Here is a 21139-nt window from a genome sequence, read left to right on the forward strand (position 1 = left end):
TATAAATAAATAGGCTGAAGCATTGGGTTGCCTACCTGCATTTACCCTATCGGGCTAATCATTAGGTAGATCCCAAATATGATATTTTAACTAGTTAGCATCAAATTGATACATTTTGTCCCAAAACAGTGAATATGCACAGAATTCCAAACATTAGGAACACTTTCCTAATATTGAGTTACCCCTTCATGTCACCATTTTCCCCTCCAACACTTTCCCTGGTTGCCACTACTCTTGCTCAACTCAAAATATGCATCGGTCTCATCACAATTTCCAAAGAAAAGATTGGAGGTAGAGTGACATTTTACCCCCCAAGTTACCCTATAATTGACCTGTTACATTTAGCCTCACCCTCCCCTTCGCACTCATGGCGAATTGCGGAGCGGTATAACATGCTTAACCACGATGCTGCTAAATTGTGAAGTTTGAGCATATTTAGAAGTGGAAAGCTGAGATTCCTCTTTCTAACGATGGCCATTAAAACGTCTTCTGTCCCGTGATGCGATTAAGAATAGATGTTTATTGACTGCAGGTCAGAAAGCATGTTTCCTTCCCTATAGCACTCGCAACTTGAATACACCTTGAGGAATATGTATCTTGCGTAGAACACACAACAACAAGCCAGCTAGGAAATAGACAAACTATTCTACTAAGGGGTTGTCTGTTTTTTTATTCATGATGTTTTACGTCGGATGCAGTCACAGTGGCCCAAATGTTGATTGAGACAGTCAAAATCTGTTACATTTCTGAACATCACTAATGTCATTGGTAAAGTAATAAAGAGGGTGAAATATTTGGAGTAGATGTTCCTAAAACAGATTATTTATATATATAAATAAAGAATAAAGAATAAAAAGGCTTATTCATGCACAATTTTTGTTTTATCATACCATCATATTTGTATATGTATCATTATACTCTTATTGAGTACTAGATCGTATGGGTTGGAAAGTGTTTTTCTCCAAAATAAATAAACAATTCCAGCTGAAAGCCAAAGGTCATAGCTTTCTAGCGGAAAACACTACTACATTAATAAAATATTGCCCTCTTTCTAGATGAATAAAAGCATAGTGAAACAGTGCGGCTGTCAGCTCAACTATATTATAGGATTTAGCCACGGCGCAGCGCCACAGAAGACTGCAGAGGAAACACTGAGCACGAGGCCATTCTTGTGTTTCACCATGTCCTCCCCAACAGCTGTCAACAGTAGATGATGCAAACTGTGGTCTTTCAAAAGGAAGTGTAAGAACGTACTAGTTTTAGCACACTAGTGTTTCTTCACACTGACTTGCACTCAAGTGAGAGATGATCAAAGAGTCCATTGTATTAGCTTCACTACTTTATCACTATGTGTTTGCTTAGCGGACAAGTTTATCTCCATCGACTTGCATCCCACGGCTCCCCTCTCTAACCCACATAATATACAACGGGAAGCTATTTAGGGCCGACTGTGTGTGTGTGTGTGTCTGGGACTTTATAGCCCTGTTGTTATGACCAGGTACGGTAGGTAGGGGGGATTCATGTTCGGTTGGCTTAACCTTTTTAATGTGCCACACGGATGGATGCCCTTCAATTGGGATGCACACACACATGCACACCTCACGTGCGCCCAAACACTATGTGTGTGTGTCTCTCTAGAAAGTGCTGTGGAAAGAGACTTATTCTTGTCCCATGACTATAAATGGCTTTGTAGTCAGCCCACTACAGTGTATTTGGAAAGTATTCAGACCCCTTGACTTTCTCTGCTTTGTGTTACGTTACAGCCTTATTCTAAAATGGAGTAAATAAAACAAATCCTCATTGATCTACACACAATACCTCATAATGACAATGCAAAAACAGGTTTAGAAATTATTTGAAAATTTACTACAAATTTAAACAAGAAATACATAAATATTCAGACCCCTTACTATGATACTCGAAATTGAGCTCAGGTGCATCCTGTTTCCATTGATCATACTTGAGATGTTTCTACAACTTGGAGTCCTCCTGTGGTAAATTCAATTGATTGGACATGATTTGGAAAGGCACACGCCTGTCTCTATAATGTCCAAGTTGATAGTGCATGTCAGAGCAAAAAACAAGCCATGAGGTCGAAGGAATTGTCCGTAAGACCTCCGAGACAGGATTGTGTCAAGGCACAGATCTGGGGAAGGGTACCAAAACATTTCTGCAACATTGAAGGTCCCCAAGATCACAATGGCTTCCATTATTCTTAAATGGAAGTTTGGAACCACCAAGACTCTTCCTAGAGCTGGCCGCCCAGCCAAACTGAGCAATCAGGGGAGAAAGGCCTTGGTCAGGGAGGTGACCAAGAACCAGATGGTCACTCTGACAGACCTCCAGAGTTCCTCTGTGGAGATAGTTGTCTTCTGGAAGGTTCTCCTATCTCTGCAGCAATCCACCAAACCGTCTGCGCGTGTGCGCACCATCATGCATACATTTATTTTGTCCCCCCACACCAAACGCGATCATGACACGCAGGTTAAAATATCAAAACAAACTTGCATTAATTTGAGAACAGGTCGAAAAGCATTAAACATTTATAGCAATTTAGCTAGTTAATTTGTCCTGGGATTTAAACATCGAGTTATTTTACATGAAATGCACAAGGTCCTCTACTCCGACAATTAATCCATACATAAAACGGTCAACCAAATCGTTTCTAGTCATCTCTCCTCCTTCCAGGCCTTTTCATCTTTGAACTTATATGGTGATTGGCATCTAAACTTTCATAGTATTACTACACCGACCGGCAACACAGTTCGTCTTTCAGTCACCCACGTGGGTATAACCAATGAGGAGATGGCACGTGGGTACCTGCTTCTATAAACCAATGAGGAGATGGGAGAGGCAGGACTTGCAGCGCGATCTGCGCCATAAATAGAAAGGAGTTCTATTTTAGCCCTTGGCAACGCAGACGCTCGTTGACGTGCGCGAGCAGTGTGGGTGCAATAATTGAACAACATAGATTTCTAAATGTATTTTGCAACGCTCGTGTGTGGTCAGCCTATTAGACTCTGAATACTTTCTGAATGCACTGTAGGAATGTTAGATGACAGCTTCCTCTACCAGAGACAATGGAAACTCAGTAACCCCATCCCAACCTTCTCACCCCCTAGGGCACTATATAGGGAATAGGATGCCATTTGGGACGCAGTCCCTGTCTACAGCGAGGCAGTCCTCAACTCTCTACTAAGGGTCACAGGGGACCTGTGTCAATTATCAGAGAAGCCGAGAGTCAGGGGACATGGGCAGAAGGAAATGGTCCAGACACTAGGGCGCCATTACACAAGGAACACTGCAGTGTGGAGCAGGGAAGAGGGGAGAGTGCCTGTGGGCTCCTCCAAGAGATGTCATTTGATTTGATTTGACGTGAATATGTGGGAATTGATTTGATTTGATTTCTCTCTGTGGGACCCCAATTCACTGTCTCTCCAGGATCACAGCACCTGTGTCATTGGTGTTAACCAGGACTACACATGCTGCGGGCAAAGAAGCCCTGGCTCACCATAGTTAGTGACTACACGGGTTATTAAAGTGCATCTTTTCCTCAGAATCTTTTTCCACAAAGAAACCCTGGCTCACCATTGTTAGTGACTACACGGGTTATTAAAAGTGCATCTTTTCCTCAGAATCTTTTTCCACAATGAAACTCTGGCTCACCATTGTTAGTGACTACACGGGTTATTAAAAGTGCATCTTTTCCTCAGAATCTTTTTCCACAATGAAACTCTGGCTCACCATTGTTAGTGACTACACGGGTTATTAAAAGTGCATCTTTTCCTCAGAATCTTTTTCCACAAAGAAACTCTGGCTCACCATAGTTAGTGACTACACGGGTTATTAAAAGTGCATATTTTCCTCAGAATCTTTTTCCACAATGAAACTCTGGCTCACCATTGTTAGTGACTACACGGGTTATTAAAAGTGCATCTTTTCCTCAGAATCTTTTTCCACAATGAAACTCTGGCTCACCATTGTTAGTGACTACACGGGTTATTAAAAGTGCATCTTTTCCTCAGAATCTTTTTCCACAATGAAACTCTGGCTCACCATTGTTAGTGACTACACGGGTTATTAAAAGTGCATCTTTTCCTCAGAATCTTTTTCCACAAAGAAACCCTGGCTCACCATAGTTAGAGACTACACGGGTTATTAAAAGTGCATCTTTTCCTCAGAACCTTTTTACACAATGAAACTTTTGAGAAAGGACTGTTAAAATGCAAACAAACGTAGCAACAAGGAACACATACATATGTGCTAGGTTGAAGGTAAGTATTCTCTCTGCATCCCCTTGCTTTACCAGTGTTGGCAGAAAAATATATGAACCACCGATGGATAGAGCTGGAGAGTAAAAGCAACAGGACGAGCTCAGCAGAGAACATTAAGGTACAATCTGTGGGAAAACAGGGCTGAGCTACAGTAGGAGAGGCATGGCTGGTAGCAGTGTTTACAGTGAGCATGGCTCCTAGCAGCACCAGAGCACAGGTAATGAACACATTAACTACAGTACTCCTGAAAACAATGACAAAAAGCGGTAAGAGACAGACACAGAGAGAGAGACAGAGAACATTTACGACAGGGGAGACAGGGGACTGCCCCTGCCAGAAACCAACAGAAAATACGAAAAAGCAGAGAGGCTATTTAACATAGTATTAAAGGCCTTGTCTTTCTGTTTCCCAAACTGAACGGCTAAGAACGCTTGTGCTACAACAGAGACTATAATCCTCTATTTTTTTTTACCCTACACAGTTCCCCACAATGCCCATCTGTGCCAACGTGCCCTTGCCCATAGCGTCAGAGTTTCAGCGAGAGGAGAGGTCAAGTTGGCAGAAGAGAGGCCGGGATTAGGGCGAAGTCTGTCACACTTCCTGGAGAGGGCAAAGCCTAACTGCTACCATGGTAACTACACAGGGCATCCTTAATGCTGCCTGGTGAGTAAACATCTTAAAAGCCTGGAAGGAGAAGGAAGGGGATCTGATTGGAAACGAACAGGAAGGAAACACAGTGTTTACCATCTGTTTTTGCAGCTATTCCATAGAGAGCATAAGGCGTTACTGATCAAAACAGTAACGGTTATGATCTGATATTCTTTCCTGCATCCAAACCTGTTGAGAAACCAAACATTGTCCAATGGGATGGAGTAAGTAAGTCGCCTAAGTTGGTGTGTGCATGCACGTGTGTGTCTTACCGCCAGCCTGTACCCTCCACCCTTTTCCCACCCTGTTGGTTATTACCAGGTATCCTTCAGTCTTCTTCTGGCACCACTTCAGCAGGGCGTTCCTCTTGGATCCCCCGTACTCCCTGGCCAGTGCAGACAGGGCGTATTTTCTCTCCTCCCTATGGACACACAGAAGGACAAGAAAGAACACAGGAACAAAAAGAATAAAGCAGACACATAGGGGCGGTTTTACAGACACATATTTAGCCTGATCTTGGACTAAAAAGGATTCTCCATTAAGCTTGCTTTTCAGTCCAGCACTAGGCTATATCTGTGTCTGACAAACTGCCTCAGTGCACCTTTCGGAAGAGGAAAATCTACAACACATCAGCGTGACATTGAAAACCTCAAAAATACAATGTGTTTTTTTCATCCCCTACATTCACCGACTAGCAAGTCAAGCTGTGGACAAAATAATAATTCCATAATTCAGCGCAAACAGGCTCTAACCAGAATAGAAAAAGGGAGTGGGAAGCTCCGGTGTACAACTGAGCAAGAGGACAAATACATTAGTGTCTAGTTTGAGAAACTAAGCTGCCTAGAAGGCCAGCATCCTGGAGTCGCCTCTTCACTGTTGACATTGGGACTAGTGTTTTGCGGGTACTATTTAATGAAGCTGCCAGTTGAGGACTTATGAGGCGTCTGTTTCTCAAACTTGACACTAATGTACTTGTCCTCTTGTTCAGTTGTGCACCGGGCCTCCCACTCTTTCTATTCTGGTTAGGGCCAGTTTGTGCTGTTCTGGGAAGGGAGTAGTACACAGCGTTGTACCAGATCTTCAGTTTCTTGCATGCAATAGCTTTCATTTCTCAGAACAAGAACACACTGACGAGTTTCAGAATAAAGTTTTGTTTCTGGCCATTTTGAGCCTGTAATCGAACCCACAAATGCTGATGCTCCACATACCCAACAAGTCTAAAGGCCAGTTATATTGCTTCTTTAATCAGGACAACAGTTTCAGCTGTGCTAACATAATTGAAAAATGGTTTTCTAATGATCAGTTAGCCTTTTAAAATTATAAACTTTGATTAGCCAACAACGTGCCATTGGAACACAGGACTGATGGTAGCTGAATGGGCCTCTGTTCGCCGATGTAGATATTCCATTAAAAATCAGCCGTTTCCAGCTACAATAGTATTTTACAACAAACCTCTTGAAGCTAGGGGGCACTCTTTTTATTTTTGGAAAAATAACGTTCCCAAAGTAAACTGCCTATTTCTCAGGACAAGATGCTAGAATATGCATATAATTGACAGCTTAGGATAGAAAACACTCTAAAGTTTCCAAAACTGTAAAAATATTGTCTGTGAGTATAACAGAACTGATATTGCAGGCGAAATCCTTAGAAAAATCCAATCAGGAAGTGACTCTTATTTTGAAACCCCTGTCTTTCTATGCATCCCTATTGCCCATTGAAAGGGATATCAACCAGATTCCTTTTTCTGTGGCTTCCCTAAGGTGTCTACAGCCTTTAGACGTAGTTTCAGGCCTTTGTTTTGAAGAATGAGCGTAAACATCCACATTGCGTAAGTGGTCAGTTGTTGGCTCTCAGTGTGATTTTTTGCGCAAAACAGAGAGGTAGACATTTTTCCTCCCGGTCCTAGTGAAAAGCCAACTGTCCCGGTTGATATATTATCGAATAGATATTTGAAAAACACCTTGAGGATTGATTATAAAAAATGTTTGCCATGTTTCTGTCGATATTATGGATATAATTTGGAATTTCTGTCTGCGTTGTCGTGACCGCTATTTTCGGTGGATTCCTAGGCATAAAACGCATCAAACTAACGGAGGTATTTGGATATAAAAAAAATCTTTATCAAACAAAAGGAACATTTTCTGTGTAACTGGGAGTCTCGTGAGTGAAAACATCTGAAGCTCATCAAAGGTAAACGATTAATTTGATTGCTTTTCTGATTTTCGTGACCAAGTTACCTGCCGCTAGGTGTACATAATGTTTTTCTAGTATATCGATAAACTTACACAAACGCTTGTATTGTTTTCGCTGTAAAGCATCATTTCAAAATCTGAGACGACAGGGTGATTAACAAAAGGCTAAGCTGTGTGTTCACTATATTTTACTTGTGATTTCATGAATATTTTCTAGTAAGATTATTTGACCGTTGCGCTATGCTATTTAGCGTAGTTGATGACAATTATCCCAGATCCGGGATGGGTGGTTCCAAGTGTTAACAATGTCTACACTGTATTTCTGATCAAGTTGATGTTATTTTAATGGACAAAAAAAAGTGCTTTTCTGAACGGTAGTGTGTGTGTGTGTGTGTGTGTGTGTGTGTGTGTGTGTGTGTGTGTGTGTGTGTGTGTGTGTGTATATATATCAAAAAAATAAAGGGAACACTAAAATAACACATCCTAGATCTGAATGAATAAAATATTCATATTAAATACTTTTTTCTTTACATAGTTGAATGTGCTGACAACAAAATCCCACAAAAATGATCAATGGAAATCAAATTTATCAACCCATGGAGGTCTGGATTTGGAGTCACACTCAAAATTAAAGTGGAAAACCACACTACAGGCTGATCCAACTTTGATGTAATGTCCTTAAAACAAGTCAAAATGAGGCTCAGTAGTGTGTGTGGCCTCCACGTGCCTGTATGACATCCCTACAACGCCTGGGCATGCTCCTGATGAGGTGGCGGATGGTCTCCTGAGGGATCTCCTCCCAGACCTGGACAAAAGCATCCGCCAACTCCTGGACAGTCTGTAGTGCAACAAGTTGGTGGATGGAGCGAGACATGATGTCCCAGGTCTGGGGAACAGGTGGGCCAGTCCATAGCATCCTCTTGCAGGAACTGCTGACACACTCTTGCATTAGGAGGAACCCAGGGCCAACCGCACCAGCAAATGGTCCCACAAGGGGTCTGAGGATCTCATCTCGGTACCTAATGGCAGTCAGGCTACCTCAGGCGAGCACATGGAGGGCTGTGCGGCCCCCCAAAGAAATGCCACCCCACACCATGACTGACCCACCGCCAAACCGGTCATGCTGGAGGATGTTGCAGGCAGCAGAACGTTCTCCACGGCGTCTCCAGACTGTCACGTCTGTCACATGTGCTCAGTGTGAACCTGCTTTCATCTGTGAAGAGCACAGGGCGCCAGTGGCGAATTTGCCAATCTTGGTGTTCTCTGGCAAATGCCAAACGTCCTGCACGGGGTTGGGCTGTAAACCCCCACCTGTGGACGTCGGGCCCTCATACCACCCTCATGGAGTCTGTTTCTGACCATTTGAGCAGACACATGCACATTTGTGGCCTGATGGAGGTCATTTTGCAGGGCTCTGGCAGTGCTCCTCCTTGCACAAAGGCGGAGGTAGCGGTCCTGCTGCTGGGTTGTTGCCCTCCTACGGCCTCCTCCACGTCTCTTGATGTACTGGCCTGTCTCCTGGTAGCGCCTCCATGCTCTGGACACTACGCTGACAGACACAGCAAACCTTCTTGCCACATCTCGCATTGATGTGCCATCCTGGATGAGCTGCACTACCTGAGCCAGTTGTGTGGGTTGTAGACTCCGTCTCATGCTACCACTAGAGTGAAAGCACCGCCAGCATTCAAAAGTGACCAAAACATCAGCCAGGAAGCATAGGAATTGAGAAGTGGTCTGTGGTTACCACCTGCAGAACCACTCCTTTATTGGGGGTGTCTTGCTAATTGCCTATAATTTCCACCTGTTGTCTATTCCATTTGCACAACAGCATGTGAAATGTATTGTCAATCAGTGTTGCTTCCTAAGTGGACAGTTTGATTTCACAGAAGTGTGATTGACTTGGAGTTACATTGTGTTGTTTAAGTGTTCCCTTTATTTTTTTTGAGCAGTGTATATATAAATAAATAAATAAATATGAGAGAGAGAGAGAGAGAGAGAGAGAGAGAGAGAGAGAGAGAGAGAGAGAGAGAGAGAGAGAGAGAGAGAGAGAGAGAGAGAGAGAGAGAGAGAGAGAGAGAGAGAGAGAGAGAGAGAGAGAGAGAGAGAGAGAGAGAGAGAGAAAGAGACAGAGACAGAGAAAGAGACAGAGAGAAAGAAAGAGACAGAGAGAAAGAAAGAGAGAGAGAAAGAAAGAGACAGAGAGAAAGAAAGAGAGAGAGAGAAAGAAAGAGAGAAAGAAAGAGAGAGAGAAAGAGACAGAGAGAAAGAGACAGAGAGAAAGAAAGAGAGAGAAAGAAAGAGACAGAGAGAAAGAAAGAGACAGAGAGAAAGAAAAAGACAGAGAGAGAAAGAGAGAGAGAAAGAGAAAGAGAGAGAGAGAGAAAGAGAGAGAGAGAGAGGGGATAGATCGAGAAAGAGGGGAAGAGAGAGAGAGGAACGAGAGGGAGATATTGAAAGGAGGAAAGTCCTTTTAGTCGGGCCTGTCAACCATTCAGAGCAGTGTGCGTTGTCAGCGCTCAATATATGTTTGCAGTCAATTGGATTTCCAGTCATGCTCTCCTGAATTACCTGGCATTTCTAGTTCACACCCCACATCCCTCTGATAGACTAGACAATCAATCTGCCACTTTGCTTAATTACTGATATACCCATCTGTAGGGCAGAGGAGCCATAGGGAGAAGGGACACAGACAGATAGACATCCACAGATATTGATAGCGACACAGACAGAGATACAGACAGATAGAGACACAAACTAAGGCTGTTGCAAGTTTGGTAGTGACCTTCAGGTGGGACCCAAGTTAATAGCTGATACAATGTTACAAGTTGCTTGCAGACAGGCCAGGCCATGTGTAGCCAATGTGATTTATAGGACATTTATTTTTAATCAGGATATTTTTTACCTGCAAGCTGCAATGTTTTTATTTGTTGGCTTTATGTAGGCTATTTTTACATACTTGGCAATGGCAAAAGGTTTGTATCATTTAGATTTGGATAGAATTTTGATTAACCACATGACAATGATTTAGAGATATGGAGACATTCTAAATTAAAATAAACTGTTCCACCAAAATGTGCATATGAAAACCATAATTGGCACACAGATCAGTAGAAATTGCAAGATAAATTGGCATTTCACATGAGAAAGACTGCCGACTCCCCTTGTAGCCCATTACCAGGAACTTCAGGGGAATAAGGGCAGAATCTCCTAACGCCAGCAGGAGCGGTCAGGACAAGGTTCTCTCTTGACTAATTTGTGTCTTATTTAATCAAACAGTGAGCTTAAAGAATAGGACGGACGGGACAGACAAGACAGACAGACGAGACAGACAGAGGAGGAGTCCATACCGTAAGCGTCCCCTTGCGGAGGGGGTGACTGAGGCGGTGGGGGAGGAGGCAGCTGAAAGGGAGGAGGTGATGAGGGAGGCCGAGGCAGTGTTCTCTGAGGCAGACATGTCCCTCTTCAGCTCCTCACTGCACCTTCGGGACACTGGGGACAAGACAGGAGAAAGGTCACTTACTGGAACATGGGTCACTGTGATGACTGAAGAAGTAGTTAACCACAGTGTTATCTGCACCACAATCACATTACTTTCACTATCAAGCCACAATAAAGTAATTTGGAGCACAGCACACAGTCCCTAGTACTCTAAATGGACTCTTAAATTAACTAAATATGGAAGTATGTTGGTTGAAGCAGGGGGCAAGTCATAACCCCGATCCATAAAATCATCCAGACAGTAAATAAGCACACTTCAGAGCCCAAGTTATTACATTAAAACATGATTACCCGTTAATGCAAACAGACTTTTCCTAAATATGAAACTAGAGCTTTGTGAGGCTCACAGTTGGCTGCTTTTGTGCCAAGCTAAGTGGAAAAACTGAGTGTGAGCTGAGTTAGCAACGGTGGCTCTTAAGAAGTGTGTGAACAGGCATCTAAATCCACTGTGGCATTCTCTTTTTACTCCTTGTCTGCATCCAACATGGCACCCTATTCTCCATTAAATGCACTACTTTTGACCAGGCCTATAGAGCTCTATATAAAAAGGAGGAATAGTATGCCATTTAGGGCAAAGCCCTGCTGTCTGAGCCTGTGGCCTCCCCACCGATGCCTGTCTGCCCTGGGCTGCTATATGAACCTCATGTGATTGCAGTGCCTGTTATATGAACCTCATGTGATTGCAGTGCCTGCTATATGAACCCCATGTGATTGCAGTGCCTGCTATATGAACCTCATGTGATTGCAGTGCCTGTTATATGAACCTCATGTGATTGCAGTGCCTGCTATATGAACCTCATGTGATTGCAGTGCCTGTGGCCTCACCACCGATGGCTGTCTGCGCTGGGCTGCTATATGAACCTCATATGATTGCAGTGCCTGTTATATGAACCTCATGTGATTGCAGTGCCTGCTATATGAACCCCATGTGATTGCAGTGCCTGCTATATGAACCTCGTGATTGCAGTGCCTGCAATATGAACCTCATGTGATTGCAGTGCCTGCTATATGAACCTCATGTGATTGCAGTGCCTGTGGCCTCACCACCGATGGCTGTCTGCGCTGGGCTGCTATATGAACCTCATGTGATTGCAGTGCCTGCTATATGAACCTCAGGTGATTGCAGTGCCTGCAATATGAACCTCAGGTGATTGCAGTGCCTGCTATATGAACCTCATGTGATTGCAGTGCCTGTGGCCTCACCACCGATGGCTGTCTGCGCTGGGCTGCTATATGAACCTCATGATTGCAGTGCCTGCTATATGAACCTCAGGTGATTGCAGTGCCTGCAATATGAACCTCAGGTGATTGCAGTGCCTGCAATATGAACCTCAGGTGATTGCAGTGCCTGCTATATGAACCCCATGTGATTGCAGTGCCTGCTATATGAACCTCATGTGATTGCAGTGCCTGCAATATGAACCTCATGTGATTACAGTGCCTGCAATATGAACCTCATGTGATTGCAGTGCCTGCTATATGAACCTCATGTGATTGCAGTGCCTGTGGCCTCACCACCGATGGCTGTCTGCGCTGGGCTGCTATATGAACCTCATATGATTGCAGTGCCTGCTATATGAACCTCAGGTGATTGCAGTGCCTGCAATATGAACCTCAGGTGATTGCAGTGCCTGCTATATGAACCCCATGTGATTGCAGTGCCTGCTATATGAACCTCATGTGATTGCAGTACCTGCAATATGAACCTCATGTGATTGCAGTGCCTGTGGCCCTTCTTCCATTATTACACCTGACACTCAAGATAGGAGGTCAATCTCCCATCCCCCGTCTGCTACACACTCGCTCTACTATTCCAACCTCCTAGCTATACATGGACATCAGGACGGCAGTGACGGACTTGTTTCGGTCTTGTGGTGTTCATCGGTGAGGTCATGGTGCAGTGAGGTAAACCAACTAAACTAGGTGAATGCACTGACTCATTGGACAAGTGTCTCCTAAATAACTCAAATGTAAATATGTCTGTTCTGTTGGACAACCATTAAATGATATGAATGAAGACAGTGTTGTACCCACCTGGCATAGTGAGGTCTGTGTAACTGGACCTCTTGTCCACCATGGAGGATGGGGGTTTGGGGGTCGACGCAGTGTGCCTCTGACACATAGCACAATTGAAGAGAATCAGACATACACACTAGCATATACAGCAACATTGTTCATTAATGAGGACAGTATAACAGAACTACTCCAGAAGTAGGGTATCCAATCAAAAATGCATATTTTGTCCAATGGGTAAAATAATGTTAATTGTGTATACACTCCTAAGAAAACCATCATCATCCATTCCAAAGTTATTGGAGTTTTTACCATTGTAGGATCAGATGGCCAAAATTAGGGAGACTAAATCAACGGAGGCCGAAAAAATAAAAAAAGGGGCCAAAAATGTTTTCTAAAATATCTGGAAAATAGCATTGCGTCAGCTAGGCTGGATGCAGTGGGAGAATGAAGGCTGACTGACAGGTTCACAGTTGAACTTGTCATCTTTCTTCTCTAACCCAGGGGACAAAAAAAAAAAGAAGAGGTAAGATAGATATCGATTGAGACATGACATAGTATTTTCAGTTAGGTATACACTCTTCAGATTAATATGAAATTCTTGTTGGGAACAACTTTGCAGACAACCACAAGAACATGTCAAATCCTCAAAAGTGTCTGTGAGAAAGAGGTACTGCTCCGTCAGATCTTGGTACTTATTATCGGATGTTTTAGGTTACGAAATCGGACTTTTCGGATATAATTTTTTATTTTTATTTATCTGTTATTTTACCAGGTAAGTTGACAGAGAACACGTTCTCATTTGCAGCAACGACCTGGGGAATGGTTACAGGGGAGAGGAGGGGGATGAATGAGCCAATTGTAAACTAAGGATTATTAGGTGACCATGATGGTCTGAGGGTCAGATTGGGAATTTAGCCAGGACACCGGGGTCAACACCCCTACTCTTATGATAAGTGTCATGGGATCTTTAATGACCTCAGAGAGTCAGGACACCCGTTTAACGTCCCATCTGAAAGACGGCACCCTACACAGGGCAATGTCCCCAATCACTGCCCTGGGGCATTGGGATATTTTTTTTTAGACCAGAGGAAAGAGTGCCTCCTACTGGCCCTCCAACACCACTTCCAGCAGCATCTGGTCTCCCATCCAGGGACTGACCAGGACCAACCCTGCTTAGCTTCAGAAACAAGCCAGCAGTGGTATGCTATATTATAGATATAATGTTAATGATATGTTAGAGAAAGACCCCACTGAACGATTCAGAACATGAAGAATCATATTTGTCTTGGTAAAATGTATTTTATAACATAAGGAAGTGAAATTTCATCACCACAGTGCGATTTCAACCACTCTGGGCAGAGAGGGTGGACACCCTATATTAGAGCTACCCGACATTATACATCAGGTTAGGACTGGGTAGGGCCTGTTTTTTCATTAAGAAGTTGGGTAAAGGTAGGGCTCAGTTATCACTAACATTTTGAATCGGAGCCATTTTCTCATGCTCATAACATATCTCATCAATGAGCAGAGCAGCCCCAGTGGAGCTGTTGCTATGGATTAGGGCTGACCCCATTTAGTCGACTGGTCGATTGTTTGGTCGATAGGCTGTTGGTCGACCAAGATTTTTGTAGTCGAGCAGTGGCAAATATATATTTTTAAAATTATGACACACAAGACACCCATCTGATTCACGCCTGTGAATCAGATGGGTGGACTAAAACGGACCAGTTTTTTTCCTTCTGGTTAGGCTTTATTGATCTCTGGCTCCCTTTTTAGTAATTTGTTTGTCTTCATTTTTAAATTACAGTGCTTAAAGCATCAGACAAGCTCAGTAGCCTACATATAGTTGATTTTATTCAAATATATGGTGCGTCTATATATGGAAAAATACACTTTTTAAAATTTAAACCAATCGCTTGGTCGAAAGAACAGACAACTCTAGGTCAACAGTTGTTTTTTTCTAGATTGAAATATACTTATTTATGTTACCATACTAGAATGTATTGATTACTTTACATTAATATATGTTGGGGTCAAAGGAGGGTGGATAAGAACACGGTACATGGAAAGTTACTGAGGGAGACAAGGGTGGGAGGCAGGGAGTTTACATTCTGTAAGACAGGTTATAGTTAAATCTCATGGATCCTATAGAGGAAGGCAAAAGGCAACAGTCTGGTTTCAGTCACTGATAAGGTAGGACAGACATGGATTAGGGAGGAGTGAGAAGGAATATTCCTATCACACACACACTTCAAATCAAGTTATTGGTCACATACCGGTACACATTTTTAGCAGATGTTACTGTGGGTGTAGCGAAATGCTTGTGTTCCTAATTCCGTGCAGTAGTACCTAACAATTCACAACAATACACACAAATCTAAAAGTAAAAGAATGGAATTAAGAAACATAAATATTAGGACGAGCAATGTCGGAGTGGCATTGACTAAAATACAGTAGAATAGAATACAGCATATATATATATGAGATGAATAAAGCACTAAGTAAACATTAAAGTGACTAGTGTTCCATTATTAAAGTGACTAGTGTTCCATTATTAAAGTGACTAGTGTTCCATTATTAAAGTGACCAGTGTTCCATTATTGAAGTGGCCAGTGATTCCATGTCTAAAGGGCAGCAGCCTCTAATGTGCAGGGCTGAGTAACCAAGTAACCGGGTCCTAGTACTTACATGCCTAAGAAGGTTCTAGCAGGAGGTTAGACCATGACTACACCAGTAAAAGGAACCAATTACGTTCCTGACCAGCAGCAGAGATGCATTGGCTATCTAGATGTGCAAGGAGTTGACTCCTAGTAGAAGGGTATAAATATACGTGCTTGTGTAAACAAGTCTTTGTCTTTACAGCTGTTTGACCCAGTGGGTGAATGAACTTGGTTTGAGCTTTTTTTCGAGTCATCCATTTGAGTTTCTTCGTTCAAAACCGTTGTCGTCAGGATTCACCACGATTCACAGTCAAACTAGAGAGTCCGAATCAGTGAAACAGGAGCCAGCACCAAAAACAAGGTAGGCACAGTTCCTACACCTGTTACCAGTCATTCCCATATATTGGGGAGATGAGAGTTGTAGGTTGAACCAATAATAGGATATGGACCTAGAAAACCAGAGCTTATTCAATAGTCCCATTGTATTATGACCGGTCGTAGATTTATGGTATAGGGTCATTCCGAGCAGGCTGGTACCTGCGGGGGGTAAGTCCTAGGGGGTAAATCCTGAGTGGGTTGGTTTCTGCTAGCTTCATATAAGCATAGGGTAAGTCCCGGAAAGTAAGCCGAGCAAGCTGTTCCCTGCAGAAGGTAAATCCTAGGGGGTAAATCCTGAGTGGGGTTGGTTCCCTGCTAGACCCATAAAGGGGGAGTGAAAGCCCAGCCGCGGTGGATGTGAGGTGGTAGTGTGTGTGTGGTTAAATGTGCATGCTTGTGTACTAGTACGGTAGGTTGTAGAGAAATAGTCCACGGGTAGAAAAGCTAAAATATAATATTTGAAAGTTGTTTGAACATGATGTGTTTATAGTAGCAATAAGGAGAGAGGGTGGTTTATGCCCTATTGGGTCGGGGAACCTGTGTTGTCAACAACAGTGATATTTAAAGCATGACACTGGTATAAGACATTAGGTCTCCTGTATTCTCCAGTAGTAAATTGACAGATGCTTCAGTATTGGTTCTAATACAAAGTATTAGGTCCCGTGACCAAATTATTAGGCACCTATACCTTAACTACTATCCAGGAAGTGAGTATCACTTTTTTAATTTTCCGTCAGCAGACCAATCTAATAAAGAATTCAGAGATGATATTGTGAGTTGGCACAATCACATACAATACAAATCTAAAGGGCAATAAATCAGCGTTTTGATGTCAGCAGGCTATCAACCAAAAAGCTAAACCGATAAAACCAAAGTTAGTAGATATACTCAGTATCAAAAAGACCGGGTACGTGAGTATATTGATAGAATGTGTTCGTCTGCTTTGATGGCAGGTTTGAAACCTGTTATCAAAATGGCTATTGCGGGGGTAGTGGACAAACATTTTCACTGGGGTGAAATAGTGCAGGAGGTTTTGAGAGTGGAATCTAATTCCGCTCACCAAGCAGCCTTGAATGTGGTTGATGAAGCCACAGTGAAAGTCACTAACAGTGGTTTTAACAGTCAAGGTAAGATAAAGAAACGGAGGAAAGGGCAGCAAACCTATGCTAAGACGCAGGGCGATAGAACCCTGTTTTAGATGTGGGACCGTCGGTCATTGGAAGAATGAGTGTACGGTAGTACTGGAGCCTACTGCACCCGCTCCCTATGGAGGGAATGCTGCGACGCATGTGTTCGCAGCATTAACAACAGACACTCTTGAGAATAGCAGGGGTGCTTGACATAGGCTACATTTACAACAGGAAAAAGTATTACAATTAGTAGGGTACATTTACAACAGGAAAAAGTATTACAATTAGTAGGGTAACAGGGGCAGAATCGAAAGCTATATGACTACTACCCATGTCTCTGACCATAGAACCAGTAACAGCCAGATCATTTTACATGGCGACGGGTGTGGAACCAATTTTGAGGTTGGATAATCTATGCGAAATGACAGGGAAAATGGATTCTAAAAAGTAACAAGTTAAAGTTGGCACGGACAAAAACTCCTTGAAAACTCAGAAAACCTTGGGGGTTTTTAAATCTCGTGAGACACTATTCCATTTTGATCTTGAAATAGCTACATAGAATTGACGAAATCAAGGAGGGATCCTCATGAGAATTTAGAGTGGAGTTAATATTGTCAGTCATTGTTTGTAGAGTTAAAGAAACAAATTCAACCAGCAGATTACCGACCATTTCGAATCTCACCATACCCTCTCTGCTATGCAATCTGGTTTCAGAGCTGGTTATGGGTGCACCTCAGCCACGCTCAAGGTCCTGAACGATATCTTAACCGCCATCGATAAGAAACATTACTGTGCAGCCATATTCATTGATCTGGCCAAGGCTTTCGACTCTGTCAATCACCACATCCTCATCGGCAGACTCGACAGCCTTGGTTTCTCAAATGATTGCCTCGCCTGGTTCACCAACTGCTTCTCTGATAGAGTTCAGTGTGTCAAATCGGAGGGTCTGCTGTCCGGACCTCTGGCAGTCTCTGGGGGTGCCACAGGGTTAAATTCTTGGACCGACTCTCTTCTCTGTATACATCAATGATGTCGCTCTTGCTGCTGGTGAGTCTCTGATCCACCTCTACGCAGACGACACCATTCTGTATACTTCTGGCTCTTCTTTGGACACTGTGATAACAACCCTCCAGGCAAGCTTCAATGCCATACAACTCTCCTTCAGTGGCCTCCAATTGCTCTTAAATACAAGTAAAACTAAATGCATGCTCTTCAACCGATCGCTGCCTGCAGCTGCCCAACATCACTACTCTGGACGGCTCTGACTTAGAATATGTGGACAACTACAAATACCTAGGTGTCTGGTTAGACTGTAAACTCTCCTTCCAGACCCACATCAAACATCTCCAATCCAAAGTTAAATCTAGAATTAGCTTCCTATTTCACAACAAAGCATTCTTCACCCATGCTGCGAAACATACCCTTGTAAAACTGACCATCCTACCAATTCTCGACTTTTACAAAATAGCCTCCAATACCCTAATCAAGAAATTGGATGCAGTCTATGACAGTGCCATCCGTTTTGTCACCAAAGCCCCATATACTACCCACCATTGCGACCTGTACACTCTTGTTGGCTGGCCCTCGCTTCATACTCGTCGCCAAACCCACTGGCTCCATGTCATCTACAAGACCCTGCTAGGTAAAGTCCCCCCTTATCTCAGCTCGCTGGTCACCATAGCATCACCCACCTGTAGCACGCGCTCCAGCAGGTATATCTCTCTGGTCACCCCCAAAACCAATTCTTTCTTTGGCCGCCTCTCCTTCCAGTTCTCTGCTGCCAATGACTGGAACGAACTACAACAATCTCTGAAACTGGAAACACTTTTCTCCCTCACTAGCTTTAAGCACCAGCTGTCAGAGCAGCTCACAGATTACTGCACCTGTACATAGCCCACCAATAATTTAGCCCAAACAACTACCTCTTTCCCTACTGTATTTATTTGATTTATTTATTTATTTATTTTTGCACCTCATTATATTTATTTCTACTTTGCACATTCTCCCATTGCAAATCTACCATTCCAGTGTTTTACTTGCTATATTGTATTTACCTTGCCACCATGGCCTATTTATTGCCATACCTCCCTTATCTCACCTCATTTGCTCACATTGTATATAGACTTATTTTTCTACTGTATTATTGACTGTATGTTTGTTTTACTCCATGTGTAACTCTGTGTTGTTGTATGTGTCGAACTGCTTTGCTTTATCTTGGCCAGATCGCAGTTGTAAATGAGAACTTGTTCTCAACTAGCCTACCTGGTTAAATAAAGGTGAAATAACATAAAAAAGAAACAACAGATGCTCCTCCCTATTAGAGATGCCCGGTCCAAACTGATTCAATTTAAAGTGTTCAATAGGATTTATTGGACTCCTCTGAGGCTGAACAGGTTTGATAGAATCCAGTCTATGCTGAAGATGTCAGTCAAGTACAGGTGACATGATCCGTATGTTCTGTGACTGTCCAAGCTTTTACATACCTTTTGGTAGAATAATGGAACAGACTGAGCATATTCTGGGTACCACAATACCTGCAAATCCTGCTTTGCTATTACTGAATATCACTAAGGATATTGATGGACTGAGAAGCTCATGTTTAAACTGGCTAAAAGTTGCTCTAACCACATCCAAAAGAGTCATACTGAGACACTGGAGGGAGAAGGACCTTCCCTCATAAGAAATGGTCTAAAATGAATGGAAAACCCGATAACTTTTCTGACATCTGGGGACATTCTCTCAAGGATAGAAAGAGAAAACAATCTGTAATGGCCTGATAGACAACTGGTAGGGGTACGGCCTTTTTTGTTCGTTTAGTTTGTCCTTTTGTTGTAATAGCTGTTATGGGGAGGGTGAAAAGTGAAACGTTTGTTTCCTTTTCTATCTTTGTTGTGTGTGCGGTGCGTTACACATTCCGTTGCTGTCTCTGGCGGGGCGGGGGGTCTGGGTGCATTCCGAATGCACTGTTTATTCCTGTCTGTCAAGTTGTTTAATGCCAAATTAAATTAAATTGCACTGTTGTTATACCGTGAAAGGAAATAAACAACAACAAATAAAGATAGCAAGGTAAAACAACGCCCCTACTATCAGAATCCTCATGTTAAAGTGCATCAATACATACGGCTTTCTGGATTATACAGCCCAATTAATTACTCGTAGTCTGAGTCTTGCTTTGACACCCGAGGATGAAGGAGGCTGGGTAAAAGTGAGTGGGATAACCAACCGGAAACTCATTTTCATTGGAGCCCAGTGAAGACCTAGCTCAAGATTCTCATCAAGGGTGGTGTGAAATTATTGAACATGTATTCTCTCTTCCCTGTTCAAGTCAATATGTTTTCTAGGTGGTGTGGAACATGTGAGTGATCATTGTTCCAGACGAGGATTGTTGGAAACTGACTAATTTACTTGAGCACATTTTAATATTTTTATAACTATAAGAGGACAAGCAGTAGTGATTAACATGTTATGGGTTAGATGGAATGATCAATGTGCAAATGTATTTGTGGCCGGAGGCAAAGTACATAGGCGGCCTGTGTCTGAGACAGAATGTTTCCATAAGGGTGTTCGTTGCAGATTCTGGCAGGACCGATATCAGTGCGTTCTATGCAGTCCCAAAAACCAAGGCGTTAACATTACAGGGAATTGGGAAAGTGGAATTGAATATGACTGGGCCGGAGATTTGAGTGGCTCATAGATTAAGGAAGTGGGTAATATGAGTCTCTGGGGAACAATACCACGCCTCTGTATAGTAATACAGGGGATAGCACAAGCACCTCACCAGAAGGACTAGCTACAGATCCCCGTATACAGGAAGCCACCTCACCAGAAGGACTAGCTACAGATCCCCGTATACAGGAAGCCACCTCACCAGAAGGACTAGCTACAGATCCCCGTATACAAGAAGCCACCTCACCAGAAGGACTAGCTACAGATCCCTGTATACAGGAAGCCACCTCACCAGAAGGACTAGCTACAGATCCCCGTATACAGAAAGCCACCTCACCAGAAGGGAAGTTTGCTGTAATAATAGGATCACATCTCCTGTGATTAAGAAACATGTGACAGAGTTTTGTAAGGTTGGATACTCTCCCCCATTCCTAACCACCAGCAAACATTTATCTCCCAGACGATTGCTGCTTACCAACTGTTGGGACCCAAAGTTTACACTGTAACGAGCGTGTTCACAAAGGGGTGGGGTGTAGATCGGCCTCAAGATGAGAGATGTGTATCTAACCTGAGCACAGGGAAGTATTCTCCACAGATACCGACTGTAGCAGAACATAGGATGTCAGTGGCTAGAAAGTCAGGTAGGAGTTGGGAGACAGGTAGGGAGTATCTGAAAG

General features: G+C 43.1%; 1 protein-coding gene across 3 annotated transcripts in view; it reads right to left on the reverse strand.

Annotated features, from left to right (window-relative positions):
• Positions 1-21139, reverse strand: part of LOC110523516 (cytospin-A) — a 40426-nt gene that overhangs the window by 1809 nt on the left and 17478 nt on the right. For 2 of the 3 annotated variants that reach the window (XM_036977151.1, XM_036977152.1), the window contains one exon: positions 12574-12725. In XM_036977151.1, coding sequence (XP_036833046.1) covers positions 12612-12725 — 114 coding nt within the window. In that variant the 3' untranslated portion in view covers positions 12574-12611. Of the gene's footprint in view, positions 1-5240; positions 5344-10461; positions 10711-12573; positions 12726-21139 lie in introns of those variants that run through there. The other variant, XM_036977153.1, reaches the window with a different exon arrangement.

The sequence above is a fragment of the Oncorhynchus mykiss genome, chromosome 5 (genome assembly GCF_013265735.2).
Source record: "Oncorhynchus mykiss isolate Arlee chromosome 5, USDA_OmykA_1.1, whole genome shotgun sequence".
Lineage (NCBI taxonomy): Eukaryota > Metazoa > Chordata > Actinopteri > Salmoniformes > Salmonidae > Oncorhynchus > Oncorhynchus mykiss.